This window comes from Aplysia californica, unplaced genomic scaffold, assembly GCF_000002075.1.
Source record: "Aplysia californica isolate F4 #8 unplaced genomic scaffold, AplCal3.0 scaffold00107, whole genome shotgun sequence".
NCBI classification, from domain to species: domain Eukaryota; kingdom Metazoa; phylum Mollusca; class Gastropoda; order Aplysiida; family Aplysiidae; genus Aplysia; species Aplysia californica.
The window spans coordinates 499,146-518,400 of record NW_004797377.1 but is presented as its reverse complement, the minus strand read 5'-3'; the positions used below and the strand labels follow the sequence as shown (position 1 = coordinate 518,400).

Below are 19,255 nucleotides of genomic sequence, written 5' to 3'. Positions count from 1 at the left end.
AGGTCCCGTGTGCGAGTTGCGCTCGTTAAGATCCCTGGAGGTCTAAAATCGAAATGAGTAGGCTTCGGTCGCCACCCGGGCAAAATTTAAAATTTCCTTCCAACTGAAATTATTTTGGTGTATCCCGCGCGCTCATATTACTATTACCTCATGCAGTTGCGAGCGCTGTAAAACACTTACCAAAAAGAAAGGGGGAAAAACTATATATCATCTCACAGCACGGTAAAACTGCCCGTGCCTGTGTGCATGCACATACATGCATTTAACTTTCATTGATCATACTTTTAATCTCTGTTCCCCTACTCTAAAACGATACGGCGAGATACTTGGAGTATATAGAAATATTCCATCAAAATACTGTACAGTACACAGGGGCTATATATCTGACGCTTTCAATACAATAGCGGAAAGAGATACATTGTATCCGAGAAAAAAATTTAATTGCATCGATATCACGAGGAAATGTTGAGAGTTGTTTAGGAGACAGATAGGTACCAGGGAAATCATTGCCCCAGCGCCGTGGCCCCATGTTTGTCAGCGTGCATGAATTGTAAGGAATACCCTGGGTCCAGGTTGCTGATTTAATAAATTCAACTCTTAACAACAATTAAAAGACAACACGTGCGCACGAGGAGGGGGGCTGTTTTATTTGACTGCTGTTGTTGTTGTTGTTGTTGTTGTTGTTGTTGTTGTTGTTGTTGTTGTTGTTGTTGTTGTTGTTGTTGTTGTTGTTGTTGTTGCAAAAACAAAGGTGGTATAAAGAAAGACACGGTGAGAAGAGAATGTCCACGTAAAAAAAAATCCTGACTAAATTAAGGGGTGCCTGTGATAGAAAGACGAAAAGCCCTCAGGGATTGTCCCAGTGCGTGTTTATTATATATATATATCTATCTGCTTTTACTTGAATACTTGAATGTAGAACTGGGGTCCTTGGAAGACGGGGTGCTCCATAAGAATATGCTTCCTCGCCCCTCTTCGTTAGGTTCCATCTCAGTGTGGGCAGGCTAATTGTCATCATCAGCTGTTTTATTCCATAAATTAGAGCATCATCATTATAGTTATAGCGCCAGAATCAGAAAGGGATAAATTATTATATTTGTGTTCAAAGAATTAGCGGACTGAAGGCAAAGATGCGAAGTTATCATATCTCTTTACATAATGTGGAAATGATTATTAGGATTTAGTACTGTGCACTCATTAAGGAAGTCTAAGGTTTCGGTGGGAATGGAGAAAATATCAATTAAAAAGAGTGAATGCCAATCACACGACCCTTTTCATTGCAGATTCAGATAAAGTGCCTTCAATTGCTTTTAATAGAAGCCGCTACAAGGCTGTTAGGATGCAAAGTGAATGAAAGGGTTAGGCCATATTGTTGAACCCAAAGGACACAGAATGCACAAGGCCTAATTAATTAATATCTATAGGGGGGAAAAGCAGTAACCTAAATCCTGATTATGATCTTATAACCAAAAACGTGGAAATATCATAAGCCAAATTGTTCAAATATCTATGATGTAATATAGGATACATCCCCTGAGAAATGTTCTACAGAAATAAAACGAAGATATTGCAATTATTTTATAATTATTGTTATAACTTCCGTTTCAATGATTACCATGGAATCCAAAATATTACCAGAACAAGGCTGTGCTGGACAATATCACGACAGTGAAAATAAAATCATAAATGACAGAAAAGAAAGTAAATTAGCAAGGGCACGCATGACTTAAATTGGCTGAGTCCGAATGGGCACCGACTTAAATATAGATCTAGAATCTAATATCAGATCTATTTAGGAAGAAACAAATATAGGTACACTTGAATCGATGTAAAGGTCTCGAAAATGTTGCTTTCACAGGGAAAATGGCAAGCAAACGACTTTAATTCGCCATCGGAAGGTGGGGTGGGGATCTCGAGTGCTGTAAGGAGTTGGCTCACAGACTAATGTTTTTAGTACGTGTCCAGGCGAGCCGTGTGATTCAGATCTCTGAAGAATACCGTTACAGGGTGTTGGCCCAGTGCTGGGAAATAATAATTCTTCTTCTTCTTCTTCTTCTTCTTCTTCTTCTCCTTCTCCTTCTCCTTCTCCTTCTCCTTCTCCTTCTCCTTCTCCTTCTCCTTCTCCTTCTCCTTCTCCTTCTCCTTCTCCTTCTCCTTCTCCTTCTCCTTCTCCTTCTCCTTCTCCTTCTTCTTCTTCTTCTTCTTCTTCTTCTTCTTCTTCTTCTTCATTACTTATGTGGAATGAGTGCTTAAAATTATGCGCGTGCGCGCGCGCTGCGTGTGTGTGTGTGTGTGTGTGTGTGTGTGTGTGTGTGTGTGTGTGTGTGTGTGCGTGTGTGCGCGCGCGCACTACCTGTGCATGAGTGCGAGCGTGTGTGTGTGTGTGTGTGTGTGTGTGTGTGTGTGTGTGTGTGTGTGTGTGTGTGTGTGTGTGTGTGTGTGTGTTTATGTGACACTTCGGACAGCCATGATAAAATCGTTCACATATACAATCCTGCCTTTCTCGTTTGCCTTGTAGGCTAGATCTACATGACATAATAATTTGTGCCTCTCAAGTTTGGAAATAAATAAAATGAAGTATGTTTAAGTATTTTACGTTATTCGTCACATCGGAGAGATAGATCTAGCCTTGCTCCTTTTCGGGGTCATGTTATTTTTTCAAAGTTATCTCCCGTTCTCCAACCAATCACATTGACAATAATGGGAGAATAGCAGTGCATGAAAGTATTGAAAGTCACACATTGAGAATGAGAGAAAGACTAGTAAGAGTCGCCGGAGGCATGATGAAGTCATTATCAAGAACAGCTTATCTGTGTGTAGCGAACGATGTCAAACAAGGTATGCTTGTTCCTGCTAATGAGCTGGTTTCAATAGATCGCGAACATTAATTTTCATTTTTCTCGACAAGTCGGCCAACAAAACAAGACAAGTCCACCTTGGCCTTCTTGACTCCAACTCTGTCCTGTCTGTACTCAGCAGTCTGCCGTTATTATTCTGTATTTATTGTATTGTCTATAATAGATAGATCTAGATCTAGATATATATATAGATCTAGATCTATATTTCTAGATCAAGGCCTAAACCTAAACTCAACTTCAACTATCATTATCATACTGACTGGTCAGTGCGCGCTCTCCATTGTTGCTACAATCTTTAACAACTAACAACACTTTTATAATCTGAAATGATTTTTACAATTTCCATTGTACGAGGGATGTCCAGAAAGTAAGTATCATTTTAAAATAATTAGATCTATAAAAGAAATAATTTTCCCAATCAAAACGATTTTGAATACACCATATATAGTGTAATCGTACCGGTTCGGGCAGCACGTTTTTTTTTTGCTGTCGGGCACTGTCCATCCAGAGTACAAAAAGATCGTTTAAAACTTTGTTTTCAAATCTAGCCCCAAAAGAGTGGCACACAAACCTAAAGCAACCTCCCTTACTTTCGTTGAAACAACAGTTACGGCGATATTTTGCTAAAAATAGTCCTTAAGACAGCTTTTTCTTCATCAACTGAGAAAAACAGCGTGAAGCTCTTTCCCCCGGAAGAGTTAACATTGGTTGTGGATGAAGGAGCCTGTGACCTAGATTCTACGTTTTGGTAGATCTGAAGGCTGGAGAGTTATTTGCATATGAGTCCCTGTCAAGGATGAAAGAGAATTTGCCGTTTAGTCTCGCCGTTTTTGCCCAAAGGGGGGGTGCCCGGATTGTAACATAAAATCCGTAGTTTCTCATCCTTCGGGCACATAAGATAATATAGAGCCAATGGTTATATAACAAAGAATAAAGAATTTGTGCATAATTTAAATAATAGTAGAGTCAGATACAGCATATTAACTCAGTCAGACACCAGTGTAATAGAGTCAGATGCCAGTGTGTAATACAGTCGGATATCAGTGTAGCCGAGTCAGATCCAGTGTAGTTGAGTGAGCCAGATGCCAGTGTAGTAGAGTCAGATACCACGTAGTAGAGTGGGTCAGATACATACTCATTAAAATAGCTATAAATGGTGAATACCACTTTAGACAAACTATCATTGTGTCCAAGTGTTGATAACAAACATTAAAAATCATGTTATTAAGCTTGCAAAGAAACAAATGTGATAATAATTGAAAATGACCGAATGTCAAAATACTGCCCGAATCCATGAGAAAACAAAAAAAATGCGACCGAACTCGTAAATAAATCGGGCGTCACTTTTGTACCCAGTAAGGGCCTCAAACATGAGAACAAGCTGAAACAGGTCATTCCTGGGGTCATCCAATCACATGACTTCCTGTAGCTAGTTTCGGTTTGTCTCTAGGGCAAGGCAGATAGGAGATATTTATAAAGCTTTAAAGTCGACGTGCCTGTTTTCGTCCTTATTTTGACCGAACCGGTAATATTACTCTATATATATGACTAACATAGTCAGCAGACCTGTTGAGGCATTTGTCGCAGCGTGGGATGTGCTTTGAATGTCCTCATCGTAGAAAGCTACCACCTGTGATGTCAGCCAATGTCGAGTCTATCCTGTGAGATCAGCATCTGAGTCGAAGTCCTGCCTGGCCAAAATTTTTTTCAAATGCAGGAACTGATGAAATTCACTCAGAGCCAGGTGTGGGTTGTACCATGAGTGCTTCAACTGTTCCCATCCGAAGGAGGGGGTCAGGTTTTGGGCTGTGCAGACTTGTGAGGAGTTGCATTGTTATGAAGCAGAACAATGCCGTCGTTAAGCATTCCGCTTCTTGTTTTTTTAATGGCTCTATGCAGTTTTTTAAGTGTTTTGCAGTACACATCAGAGTTAAAAATTCAAATTATCATCCCATTTCCCAAAAATTCTACTAAAAGAACTCCTTGCCTGTCCCAAAACACTGTACACATTACTTTTTTTCCTGACGCGGCGTGCTTGAACTTTTTTTGGCTGGAGCGAATCTGTATGCTTCCACTGCAATGACTGCTGTTTTGACTTGGGTGTGGAGTGGTGCAACCAGGTCTCATCCCCCATCACAATATGAGTAAGGAAGTCATCTCCTTCGTCATTGTAACGTGTTAGGAATGTCAATGCGCTGGCAGCTCGTTGATCCTTATATATGCGCTTGTGTCAGCTGCTTGGGTACCCAGCGTGGGCACACCTTTCGATAACCCAAATGGTCAGTGACTATTTCATGCAGAAGCGACATTGAAAATATCTGGAAAGTTTGAAGAGAGTGAGGGAAGGGTAAAACGCCTGTGTTCCTTTACCTTACTTAAATGTGAAATTTGTTTTTGAAATCATCACTGACCGAAGATGGACACCCACTCCTGGGTTCATCATGCACATTTTCTCGTCCCTCTTTGAACATGCCAACCCATTTCCACACCATGCTTTCGCCCATTGCATTTTCAGTATACTCTTCAGAAATCTGCCTTTGAATGTTGCTAGGCTTCGTGTTCTTTGCTGTCAGAAAACGAATAACAGACCAAATTTCAGCGTCAGCATATAAATTTTCAATCTTGGAAGACAGGTTGAAGCTTCAAAAGGGTTTATTTAGTTTTAGTAGAGGTTCTACGGTGCTGGCAACTGCATAAAACTTTTAAAAGGTCATATATGAGCGCCGGCAGATTAAAAGTGTTACAAGAGAGTAACAAACATAAAAAAGAAGAAGGGAGATAAGGACGATAGATGTAAATTGATAGTGAAAGAAGCAAACCACACCAGACCACCCGCCAACCACCCACCAAAAGGGTGTAGGATGTTTGATACAAAATGTGGCTGTGTAAAGTTGCGCGGGGAAAAAAACTGGATGAGATGTTTTACAAGCGTTGTAGATTGTTGTTTACAACGGCCACCATGACTGACAAAGTGGGAATCCCTCAATGATGTCAAACGAGATGGCTGAACTATAAAAATCGGCCAATGGCATTTATAGTTGTCGTTCTCTAGCTATCCGCTTGTGGTCAAAACTTTACACCTCAACTGCTATCCTCTCTAATAATGGCATGCAGTCTTACCTATCCAATTACCGCCAGGGCTTGCATTTCAAAGGACCACTCTGTGACTGTTTGACCTATTTAAAACTGAAATGTTTGAGCATCTCATTTGCTTCCATCCTTAGCCCCACCCTTGGGTGTAACAAGCAGTCAACCAATGCCACCCCCCACTGCCATGTAACAACAATTCGGGTCGAAATAATTTCACATCTCTGGCTTATGGCTACCCAGGAAAGCTACCATGGTGGCTGAGAAGCGCACATTATTCGCATAGTGTGTAGTCCTCGGTGGTGGCTCATGACTCAAGCACTTCCCAGACTGGCACTTGTGAGATTTCACACCCACACCACCCTGACCATCTTCAGGGCTCACATAGATGGGGTAACATCTACCCTCAAATTGCATCCCTATTTCCCTCTGCCCGGCAGCATGGCATTAAGTTTAGAGCTGGCGGCACCAAACTTGCTAGTTTTGTTTCAAATCAGGGCTGAGCAGGCAAAGCATTTTCCATCTTAGACAGGTAAAACCTTGGAAGGGAGCGGATTTTTCTTTCCCTTTCCGTGTTGGACAGGTTTCCGTTTTACACATGTTTCCGTTAAGGCAGGTTCGACTGTACTGGAATTTGAAAATATTCAATGTTTTCTCTCTCTCTCTCTCTCTCTCTCTCTCTCTCTCTCTCTCTCTCTCTCTCTCCCTCTCTCTCCCCCCTCTCTCTCTCTCTCTCTCTCTCTCTCTCTCTCTCTCTCTCTCTCACACACACACACAAACAAATTACACACACACACACACACACACACACTCGCACACATGGTGCAACTCACTCAAAAACACACATACACAAACACACACTAACACAATAATATACACCAGGACACCACTCATTTACATGCCCTGTTCTTATATTCATGTTGTACAAACACAGCCAATATTTGCTGTTAGTGTTCATCCTGACTCTGCCAGTTGGTATTATATTAATTGAAACTTAGGATGCTGTCTCTCTATTAGCTCCTTAGCTGTAGAGCATTAAATTGATGGCAGCCTTTGTTTTTGTAGTTCTGTTTGTCGATGTCTGAATCGCTTAATACCAACTGTACGACTGCATGGTCTAAAACATGTGTCTCCAATTTGCTGCCACATAATTGTTGTTCTTGTTGCTGAAGACTACTTTATTTGAATTTAATTATTGTGGTCTTTCTCTTTTTTAGGTTCATCCAGATGTCTTTCATCCGTGGCAGAACCAAAGCAATCAAACTTGAGACAAGTCTTTAGGACATCCGAGGATGATCCTGTAATTGAGTTGATAAATTTCTTTTTCTTATGTGTATGGTCTTTTTTGGAAAACCAGAGGGAATATGCACAGCCTTTAATTGAATATATTATACAACAGGAAAACCTTGATTACTTTGTATGTACTTAGAGCTTGTGTGTTTTATTTATTCTTCAAATCAAATTTTTTTCTTTTTGTGTAATTCATTGTTTTTGAAGCATTTGAAAATTCATTCTTCACTGCTCAGGTTCAATGAAATCAAATAAAATTTATCTTCTCATCCAAAATATTTACAGTAGTCCTAGCCTAATCGCACGTTGCTCCGGAGGGCTCCCTAGCGTGTGTTTATACGGAGCGTGCGTTTACGTGAACTTGTGCATAGGGAAGCAGGGATGCAATCATCTCATTTCCTTGATATTCTAATAACCTCCCTTTGGCCGAAAATGTGACGACACATGACTATTATGTGAAGGATTCCCAGACTGCAGTAATGAACACAAAAGTTTTGAATGTGTGTGTATGTGGGAGAGGGGGGAGCAGAAAGACAGACTGAGTGTAATGATATGCTCCATCAACTGTCAGGAGCTGTTAGCCTGAGAGGAAACTCTTGGTGATAGTCAAAGGGACGACCGCTCAGCTACGTGACTTTCCAAGCGACCAGCACCGTCTGTAAATTCATGGATGACCTTAGAATCAAAGATTTACACTCCAAGAGACTTTTACCGTTATCATGGCTTCTTTACTTTGAGGTCCACTGAATTAATTCCAAGGTGCATGTATTTTAATTTTTAGGAGAATGGTGTCCCCCCAACTCTCCATACCAGGACACTGCTCCAGGCCTACCTACACTTTTATTTTTCAAAGTCAAAGATTGTCCTTTTTCTGTCCAACGTAGAAGTAGGAATTACATTATTGTGTGCTTACATATGAACGTTGCTGTCCATGGAGCCCAATGTAGTCATACTTTAAGTGGCTCAGTATTGTGGTTAAAGGTTATTTTTAAATTTTTCTGATTTATTTTGTCATTACAAGTTTTTTTTTTTTTGCTTTCTTATCTAATTCATCTCATTTCTATGTTGACAGAGAGCACACACGCTGGATCATGTTGGATTGTTTTACAAGATTCCAGAAACAGAGGTTAACTCTATGTTCAAAGGATGTATTCACCCGTGGCATTTACGGCTGGTTTGTATCCATAAGTTCTCTGTGAGAGTTTATATGTGTAACTTTACCGATACTGCAACAGTGGCCATTTTATGAGGTCATTGTAAAAAGCTACTCTGAATCTTGGATGTGCTGAAAGACTGCTTTCCCTGTGAGTGATCACGAGAGTCTAGTTATTATTGTCTTAGAATGAACTGAAGAATATTTGCAAGTTAAATGTCTAATCTTTTTGTTTTTTTATTCATGAAACTGGCTTCAGGTATAAATAGAAAAAAACTCCTGTCTTGTTAACAAAATATATGCTAGCAAGTTAAGATTAATTAACCTGCTCTGTGTCAGTAATCTTGCTTGATGGCATAAATTTGTCACAATAACATTAAAAAAAAAATAATTCTATATAGTCATATTTCTCCTGAATTTTTATGTTGGCATTATCTCTGTGCTTTTACTATCCTCAGATGAACACCTTTAATGAGCACTGCTTAATGGTGCGAAAGCCATCTGTGGAAGTGAATGGATATCTCAAAAACATGAATTTCAATCACCCTGTTCCAAAATTTGTGTACTGTATCCTTTGTTTGAATTAATAATTTGTGTATTTGTTTGGTTTATGTATTTTGTCTTTTTGCTATTCTCTGGCCGATGCTACCAATTCTATAAAATTCCTTGATGCTGCAACTCATTGCTTAACTGGAGCAGTTGTAAAGATATTGAAGAAAGAAATTTCACAAATAATTGCACAGTTATGATGAAATAAACTTTAATCATCAAATGGGCTTTAACTTTTTATCTCCGGCAAGCCGCTTCCCCTGTGCCGGTGAGTCGCTTGGGCGTACATGTATTCCTTTACAACGACTTTGACTTAAAATTATTTTTTAATAAATTGCAGAAAACAGGTCTCTTTTATAGGGGGTTCATTCATTAGATGAAGAACTATCAAAATAGGTTCACTTGGTTTGATTTAATGACCTATTTAGTGATGTTTTTGTCATTTTTAGATTCAGTACCAAAGAAAGGGCCTGGCATAGTGGGTTTATCCCCCACGGAGATAAAGAGTTAAAGAACTTGCAAAATTGTTTGTTGAATGTCTTGAAAAACTTATAATGTTATCTAGTTTTATAGGGTTGGTAAGGGAAAGAAAGAAGGCGGATTTAAAAAACCCCAATATAACTCTTTGAATTTCTCAGATGTGACATACACTGTGTGATGATGTTTTGTGGAATTGTTAATTGACATACCCTGTCATAAATTTACTATTATTGTCAAACATATTTAAAGGGACATATAAAGCATCATTCTTGTCTTCCTACCCTAGTACTAGTATTTATTTTCTTAATTCCATTCCAAGATGGTCGGCGTGGTGCAGGCAAAGTTTGCTCTCTTTTACACACAATGCATTTCTGTGCAAGAAATGACTGGATTATGGTGCATGTGCCTTGGGGTAAGAGCCATCAAATGTTTTTTAGCACCGTTAACAGTGCAGATTTTTCTTTCTCATAAGTCTGTCTGATACTAGAATGCATGTTTACCCTGAGCACAGTACATACTTAATGTGCTGGGAAAACTGTTTCGATTAAGTTCAACAATTGTTTTTTCACAGTGCTTCCTGTTTGTTTGATTGAATGTTAATGTGGTATTATCGTATCTTGTATGTTGAGAATTTTTCAGTTCTCGATATAATTATGAACAGCGGAGGCCCGTTCATTGTGTTTCTTTCTTAACTTCTCTTGTTAACAAAATAGTGCTTTTAAGTGTGACCCCCATAAACCGAACACACTATATTTTTAGCAATGCCAATTGCCAGCTGCGCTTTAAGTCAGAATTCGAGCTCCCCGTGAGGCATAATTTTTGGGCCGTTTGGGATTAGAGATAGCTGTCTTCTAAGAATAGTTAAGGGGAAACCCGTGGACGAAAATGAACGAAACTTGGCAACTAACCAGAAGAAAGGCCAAACTAACTACAAGCAAGCATCCAATGCCGACAGATTTCTAGATGTGGAGTAATTGCCGTGTTTGTGTGATTTTTTTTCTGTTTTTCAAAAACTAAAATGAGCTGCTGCATGGACGTGGACCCGACAGGGACCCCACATGCCCCCTTTATTGCTTTAAAATTTCAGGACCCTGTGTGTAGTACATTTTACCTACCAATTTAAAATTACCACCCATCCCGTGATAAAAGGCTAGAGCTGGAAACTGGGTCGCAAACCAAACATGCTAGCATGCGAAAGGTGCATGATCGCTAGGCAGCATGTGATTGGCTACATAAAATTAAATAGGTCAGCAATTAGTCCATTGCAGGTTTTCCCTGTGCAGTAGTCTCCGCCTAAGTTTCCGGTGCTCGGGAGCTAGGAAATGTGGGATCTTAGGGGAACCGGGATTTTAACCGATGAATCCAGGGAAGAATCTATGGTGACCTAGGCGCCCCAATGTAATTCTAGATGGTGACCCATGTTAAGGCTCACAATCTGTAAAATGGTCTCCCTCCACTCTAGAATGAACTGACGTGACCCCTTGGTTAACCTTGAAGACCTATCACATAAGTCTCAAGATCTACGCTTATCCAGTTGCCCCTCCCCTTTACCTGTCGAAAATTTTTAGCTTTCCATCTCTGACCAAGTTCTCCCCCGCCCCGCCTGTCGTTATACACTATTACGTTGTGAACACACCTATTCAAATTCAGTCTGTCTCGCAAATTTGGGAGTAGAGACAACTGTTGCAAAGGCCAGGGAAGAGTTCCTGGTTCGATGTGATCCTGCTTAGAACGAACGTGAAGGCCCAACCCACCCAGCGAGTGATGTAAGTTTAGGGGGAGAGCTTAGGTGTAAGTGCGATGTGTGGGGAAAACAAACGTGTCGGTCAGTTCACAACTCGGTGTGATCCCGTCTGGGGCAAACATTGTGTCGCTTCATCGAGTTTTACAACGTGTATGTGATTACATTCACGATAGTGGCTGATCTTTGACGCGATGGACAGTTTATTGATCTCAACTTTTCATTCTTGGTTCATCAACAGTGCCAGCACCGTTTTTTGGTCCGCAAATCATGATCTGAAATGTGGGATCTTAGCCGAATGTAGACTTTCAGAGTGAATCAGAGCAGGATCTTAGGGGTGACTTTTGTGTAGTAAAAATTCAGTTTTCTTAAAACAGCGGGATCTTAAGTGAACCGGGATTGTAAGCGGTGAGATCTTAGGCAGAGACTACTGTACCACTTTAAGTTGTAGAAGGGGTGATCTAAAAACAGTGCTGATTCTTTTAAGATCAAAGTTATATTGTTTCTATAACACGTGGAGTAAACTCAACTAATTTCTGCTCAGTATGTTCATTATTAAACCATAGTAGTTTGTAAGTAAAGATGTGTTGAAAACTTATTTAATTTTGTAATGCCTTGCAAGCCTGTGCTCCCATATCGGTAGCAGTTCAAACGATGTCGCGCAATTCAACCAATGTTCATGCAGATATTGGTCCTTAACACCCAAAGTTTTCAAGAGATTGAAAAATCACATGAAGAGGCGAAGTTCCATTCATATACTCTAATTCATTACTGACTTATGAAACAATACATCACGAAACGTCCCACTTTTTGGCGATATTATCCTCCCCCCCCCCAAAAAAAATGTTTCAACAAAAAATTTGAATAACTTTTATTTGTCAGTGGATTTCTAAAATAAACCCCCCCCCACAGTTCTTAGAATTTATTCCTCTTTTATTTAAGCTTGTTTTAAAAGAATTCGGATGAAAAGCAAATTTTTCATTGCTTCATTGTAATTAGACAATAAAAAGTGTAGGCCTTCAAGAAAGTCATGAGAGAACTTTTGTTGACCACTTCGTGAAGAACTCTGGTGGGTTTCTTGGATATTTGGGTAATGTAAGTGAACTTCTTTGCCCTCCGTGCCAGGCCTGGGTTTTTACTCCCACCAAAAAGCCCACTCTTGTCTCAGGCCAGGAAATGGAGGGTTAAAGTTAAAGGCTTTTGGGACTTATTTACATTTTTACAGAAATAACCAAGAATTAGTTTTATGGAAAGTTCTTCATCAAGTGAACTTTTTACCGGAAGTTTGGCGGAGATAATTGAACTTTCACAATTTCTGTTTCACTAGCCGGTCAGTGGGTGAGAGGATGGAACAAGGAGGTTGCCGAATCTACTCACAAGCCTGGCCGTTTTGACTTGCCAATGGACGCTGCAGAGTGGCTCAGTCACTTTCGCATTCAGAATCAAAACAAACTCAAGGATTTAAAGGTACAGTGTCTTGGTGTCTAGGGGTTTTCCTCATTCTTTCTTTGTGTGCTTGTGGGATGGAGGAGGGGAGGGGTGGCCTTTTTTTTATGGTCAATTGTTTTTAACTTAATGTGCATACAAAAATGGGCACTTTATATGGAAACATGTGGAGATGTGCATATTTAGGCTACATCTGTCATTTTCTTGTACATCATTCCTGTTAGACATCCTGAGTATGTGTGAGACTGACTATGGTTGCTTAGTTGACTTTGTCATGGGTTTTAGGTTTTCCACTGTTTGAGTGTCATCAAGATTAAGGGGCTCGATAAAAAAGTGGTGGACAATGACATTACAGGGTGACGTGAGTGGTCCTTTCTTTCTTATCCCCCTCAATTGAACTGAAGCACACCAAAATTAGAATTGGAACGTTTTTCTATTATGTACTAGCATATTTTTAATGTAGTTTAAGTGGGCCCACCCATCCAGCCATCCATCTCTGAGCCTTGCTGAAAAACCAACTGTACATATGCAACAAAATTTAACACACAAAGTATGCACTTTCCAAAATCTTCTCCATTTATGTCATACTTTACTTTTACTTTACTTTTCCGATCCAGCGGCCATTTTGGGTTCTAGCCCTTCGGTCTGTCGATATGGCAAAGAATTGACAGGTTTTAATCAGCTGTGCTTTGTTGCTGTATAGAGTGTTTCCGATGTCTGGGAAGGCAGGTAGGTAGGTGCTACGCAGGTCACAAAGTGCTGGGCAGCTAAAGAGGTGGTGTGGTACTGTTTCATCCTGGCAGTCGCACAACGGGCAGTCAGGTGGGGTATCCTTGCGGATCCTATTAAAGTAGGAATTTAGTGGTATGTGTTGTGTTCGCAGGCGAAATATTGTGACTTGTTCTCTTCTACTCAGGGAATTTATTGCATCTTTAGAGTTGGGGGCTGTCATGTGTGCAAATACAATTCTTCCAGTTTTGCACATTGCCCATCCATTCAGCCACTGTTCCCTGGTGTTGCATTTGATGATGTTCTTGGCTGTCTGTTGTGATACTGGGTTGTGTGGTTGTGTTTGTGATGCTCCCTTCTTGGCAAGGGTGTCTGCTCTGTCGTTTCCTGGGATGTTGCTGTGGCCAGGTATCCACTGTAGTGTCAGGTCGACGGCATAGGTCTGTAGGAAGGTGTTGATTGTTTGAGCCACAGATAGGCAGGCTGGGCTTTCGAAATTCATGTTTTCCAGAGCATGGAGTACTGACTTTCCGTCTGTGAAGATAATAGTGTTCTTGATTTTGTTTGGATATATTATGAAAATGTTGGTCAGCCATTTATATCATAAAGTTGTGGATTCGGGTAGATTTTCAATAAAATGATATTCTTTGCCATTCGTTGATTGAAAAAGCCTGATGTCGTACAATTCCCTTGGTTGTGTTGTTTGTCATTGGTGTAGGAAAATTGGTACTCCAGCCATGATTTCCTCTAAAATACATTGTCAGAATTTGGTTGCAACATTATCTTCAGGAGCCTTGTATTGAATTAAATTGTTAAAGTGAGTAACTCCCGGGGCGGTGCCACTGACTGAAGTGTCTTTAGGCCATTCCCAAAGGGGGGACATTTCTCGTTCAAGCACAGTAGAATTGTAAATGGGCTGATTCATCATGTCACGCTCATAACTGTGACTGATCTGCAACAGGGAACTGCTGCTTTTTCTTTCCTTATCCTTACTATTGTCATTTTCCTCTACTTCTTTTGTATATTTGTCACACTCTTGTGACCCGCTATTTCCGGGGCGCCTTGATAGTCGAAGCAGACTTTGTGCTGTTGAAGCTAGAGAGGTGAGAAGAGTAAGTCTGTTTCCCTGTAAGGACTTCTCTGTTGACACCCACCCCTTGGCGCTCATATGACCTTATGCAGTTGCGACCGCCGTAAAACCCTCTACTAAAAAAAAGAAGTGAGTAACTGAATATTTTGCACACACACACCCTCCCCTCCCCCTTCATAATTGTTAGAAAATGTATACTTGTTGTAAAGGTTGTCATTTATTTACTATCTGTTACAGACCACATCAGAGTATATATGGACAAAGCGAGAGAAAGCAGATGTTGGAACTCCACTGGATGAAATCATCAATTTTGTAAGACAGTTTTATTTTGTGATAGTTTGGAAGTTCTTTCTTATAACTTATTGTATCTTTTTTTTCCTTTTCTTTTCATCAGTGTATTTTTTGTTGTTATTCAGCTTTAGGGTTAGAGTTTTCAGTCAGTACTGTATCTGACATAAATTTTGTTTTTTATGTGCAGTAAAACCAAAGTATAGTGAACTTTAATGGTTCTTTCTCGACATGTTTCTCTTAAAACCACAGCCGGTTACTCTTGAATTATGTGAAAGGTTTGTAGTGGTGGATATGAACATTCTTGAATATTTATTTTAATTATGGTCTCCGACAATTTCCAATTTGACAGCTTTTTTTTTTTCAAAGAATAAGTTCAAAAGGATGAAAACCGTGTGCATATCTGGATTTTGTCATTAAAAACTGAATATTCATGGGCCCCTTTTTGGTTATTTCCATTTCTGTCAGGGTCTCAACCGCTTCAAGTTTTCATCGGATTGTGTCGGAGTCCTTCTGAAAGAGCTCAGACTGCAAGCTGCTGAAAAGGGGTAAGTCAAAAGACTTTGGTTCAAGTACTAAAGAAATAGGAATCCTCATTTAGCAGAACCAGATTTGAATGCGCTTTAGAAATGGTATATTTAGGTAAAAGAAGCCCAAATTTTTGCTGTTTATTATTGTTAGTCAAGAGATGGAGCATGGGAATATATACTTGATATGAGGTTGCTACTGATATGCATACAAATATTTCATTATATTCAAAGCAGGAAATTGTTCTTTTCTATGAGTGTCACACTTTTTTAAATGAAAGACAAGTAAGTCATTTAGTAGGCAGAGTGCTGTGATTGTGATACACCAAGGTAGATGCGACAAATGTACTGCTTAACATAAAGATCTTCATGTGTATTATTCTACTGATACTGTCGGTTAAGTTTTAAGTTCACTCCATCAAGGCATTCAAATGTTGGAAAGTGGATTTTAGTGTTTTGAATATAATTATGATTTTAGTTTTGTGACTTGTTAGAGTTACGTGTATAATTCAAAACTGTTCTCTCCTGCAGTTACTTTTATCAGATGTGTTGGTTTATGTCTTTTTCCCATCAGGTTTAAAGTGCTTGTGGCCATCAACTCAGTGAATTCATTTTTTGTTCCGTGGTCTAAAGAAAACACCCTGAAAAACTCAGAAAAGAAACAGGTAAGATAAAGTTGTTTTTTTACCTGTGCCAGTAAAATGTTTTGCTGCTTACCATCAAATATGGTTTGCCACACATTTCTCTGTTTGGATGTGGGTGGTTGGCGACTGCTCTGGTGTGATTTGCTTCTTCTTTCCGATCAAACATCTATCGTCCTTATCTCCCCTTCTTCCTTTTTTATGTTTGTTACTCTCTTGTAACACCTCTAATCTTCTGGCGCTCATATGACCTTGTGCAGTTACGAGCGCTGTAAAACCTCTACTAAAACTAACTCTGTTCGGATGCTAAAAAAAAAATGTATTATTGGTGTGCTATTTCCACATTGTCCATCTGCTCAAGCTCTTTAAGCTAGTTGATTTTGGTCTACCTGTGCCTCTTTTACCTTCTATTTTTTCAGTGATAGCGAGATGATTAAGCCTTTATGTCCATTCAAGTGTCCCTGAAACTGCATTAGTCTCTTCCTGTTTGTTTTTAAGAATAAGTGACATTTTGTGTTAGTAGATTTCTGTATGGGATTTTTTCTTGTTTCATTTATCTGGTTTCATATTCTCAAATAGACTTTCACTCTGTTGTCTTTTCAGGTCTTGCCCCATGAGGTGTCACTTGTGCACAACTTCAAGAAGATGCTCTCCCCTACATGGGTAAGGCTAGCCACTAGCCATCAGGTTTTGGTTAAGTTGCTGAGTAACATTGTAAGTTATGTAATAGCCTTTACTTTCCAGTGATAGCATGGAGTACAGGGGAAACCTGATATAACTGGGATGGTGGGAATAGAGAAAAAGTCCTGTTATATCTGATCCCTGTTAAATCAGAAATGCAAAGGAAGTAAGCATTAAATTGCGGACTAATCCAGCTGTATTTATTCATTGGTAGTTTCCCATGCCACAAGTACTCACGAACAGGTAAACAGGTACGCGTGCGTGTAGCAAGGCTTAGGGCTAGATCAAAGTCTGCAGTACACAGCAGCCCTCTCGCTTCACCCGCTGCATGTGCTTGCAGTGGCATGGCTTGCGTTGGCTTGGCTTGCTATCTCTCTCTCTCTCTCTCTCTCTCTCTCTCTCTCTCTCTCTCTCTCTCTCTCTCTCTCTCTCTCTCTCTCTCTCTCTCTCTCTCTCCCTCCCTCCCTCCCTCCCTCTCTCTCTCCCTCCCTCCCTCCCTCCCTCCCTCCCTCCCTCTCTCTCCCTCCCTCCCTCCCCCCCCCCCTGTCTCTCTCCACATTGTTAACGAGCCTCTGTTCCTGCTATAACCGATTGGGCTCCGATGAGGCCCTGTTATTGCCGATAACTTTTAATAGAGACAAAGAGTAGGAAAGAATGGGGATTTTAAAAATCCCTATTGTTACCGGATCCCTGTTATTACTGGGTCTGTTATATATGGTTTCCACTGTATTTTACTTCAGATCTCAACAGTGGATTGAAATCATAACAGGTGAAATAATATGTAGTAGTGTAGGTAATGTCCATTTGTGATGTCATCATGGCTCTGTTTGGGAGTGCTTCTGGAGCTGTCTCCCCCTTTCCAGTTGATTATTGAATTAGCACAAACTTTGCATTTTTCCAATTAATCTTATTACTGGATGGATTTCAGAAGAAAATAAGTAACCGGCCATTTTTCTCCCGCTACGAACCTTATCTACTACTGGAAACCATCCATGGCACCTGCATCGTGAACCATTATTAGTTTAACCTATGGTTCATATCTCATGCGACCAATCAGCAGCTTTGTTTCATATCAATTCACGTGTTGTTGGCATGCACACATGTCGCAGCGTGTGTTGGGGTCGGATGGGCAGCAAGAACTCAGCACATGTGTGACTGCGTGTTCGTGTGTCTGGGGGAGAACAAGCGATCTGGGCGTGAAACATCACAGTAGAGATACAAACATGTCACATTTATTGTTATTCCCTGGCAACTAATCAATGTAGGTAGTAGGGAATAAAAAAAGGGTTTGAGACTTAGTAGGTTTTTCAAATTTAATATAAGTTCAACGTTTCGCCCTGTAAAGGGCTTCTCCGGGAACATGTACCAAAAAATAATGGAAAATCTATTGACTACAAGCTATAGCAACAAAAGTTGGCACATACACATCATAATGTCGAAAGGTGGGATAAAAACAAATTGGGAAGACCAGAGAAAATTGAAGGCTATGGCAAGAAGTGGTATGAATATAAAATACCGTGTACGTCAAATCAAATCATATATTGTATATAACCATTAATATTAATGTAAAGGTAATTAATAGTGCTAGTAGTAGCAGCGCAACAGCAGCAGCAGCAGTAGCATCGGCAGCAGCAGTAGTATTAGTAGTGGAAGTCGCAGTAGTAGTAGTAGTAGTAGTAGTAGTAGTAGTAGTAGTAGTAGTAAAGTAGTAGTAGTAGTAGTAGTGGAACTCGATGTAGTTATAGTAGTAGTAGTAGTAGTAGTTGAAGTCGTAGTAGTTGTCGTAGTAGTAGTAGTAGTAGCAGCAGAAGTAAGTTTTAGTAGTAGTGGCATATATTATCTACATAAGGAAAAGAATTTGTAAAACTTTGAATTCCACCCAGGTAGGAGCTTATGTCCTCTCGAAACGAGCGCAAAGGCAAGGTAGAAAAGTTAACTCATCCATATTTCTTCCACCCCACGGTAAAGACCAATCTTCACCGCATCTGTATTGCCATGATGAGATAGTCTTGAAATAGATCTACGTAATGGTGCTTGACTGTTGAATCAAAACGTTGTCATATGCTAGCCTTTACACTACAACATAACTTGTTAAGCTAACAATGTTATAGTATAGATGATAGATGATACAGGTGTGCATTTGAATACTTTCACACAGTGTGTGCTTAGTAGAGTTCATTGTATTTGATTCCTTGAATTTTCCAGCATGTCATCGGTGTTGCATCAAAGAAACAAAGATGCCTCTTGTTTAAAACAATACTGTTTTTGATTGAGAAAGTCGAGTACATTATACAGTGAAACTGGTATTCAACAAGCTCGGATTCAACGAGAACTCGGATTCAACGAAAGGAGATGGATTCACCGTTTTTTCTTTTCTTCTTTAAAATCAATAAAAATAACATGGATTCAACTAACTCTTAAATCAGCAAGCTCGCATTCAACGAGATCGCTTCCATGGTGAACAGCCCCCGCAGACATGGCTTCGCTAATTTTTTCCCCCCAACGAACTTTATCTATTCCCGGAAACCATTCATTGCACCTGCATCTTGAACCATTATTCACTTAACAGATTGAATGCGACCTATCAGCGGCCTTCTTTCATACCAACACATGCGTTGTTGGCACGCGCACGTGTCTGCGGGGTTGGATTAGCGTCCTGCAGATATGTAACTGTGTGTGCGTGTCGGGGGGGGGA

General features: G+C 40.1%; 1 protein-coding gene across 1 annotated transcript in view; it reads left to right on the top strand.

Moving 5' to 3' along the window:
• The first annotated feature begins 2,673 nt into the window (after nucleotides 1-2,673).
• LOC101849759 (28S ribosomal protein S29, mitochondrial) overlaps nucleotides 2,674-19,255 on the top strand; it is a 24,472-nt gene continuing 7,890 nt past the window's right edge. The window contains exons 1-10 of the mRNA XM_013080950.2: nucleotides 2,674-2,838; nucleotides 7,163-7,245; nucleotides 8,308-8,409; nucleotides 8,847-8,955; nucleotides 9,737-9,829; nucleotides 12,486-12,625; nucleotides 14,661-14,735; nucleotides 15,180-15,259; nucleotides 15,813-15,903; nucleotides 16,483-16,542. Of these exons, the coding sequence (XP_012936404.1) occupies nucleotides 2,748-2,838; nucleotides 7,163-7,245; nucleotides 8,308-8,409; nucleotides 8,847-8,955; nucleotides 9,737-9,829; nucleotides 12,486-12,625; nucleotides 14,661-14,735; nucleotides 15,180-15,259; nucleotides 15,813-15,903; nucleotides 16,483-16,542 (924 nt within the window). The 5' untranslated portion in view covers nucleotides 2,674-2,747. The remainder of the gene's footprint in view (nucleotides 2,839-7,162; nucleotides 7,246-8,307; nucleotides 8,410-8,846; nucleotides 8,956-9,736; nucleotides 9,830-12,485; nucleotides 12,626-14,660; nucleotides 14,736-15,179; nucleotides 15,260-15,812; nucleotides 15,904-16,482; nucleotides 16,543-19,255) is intronic.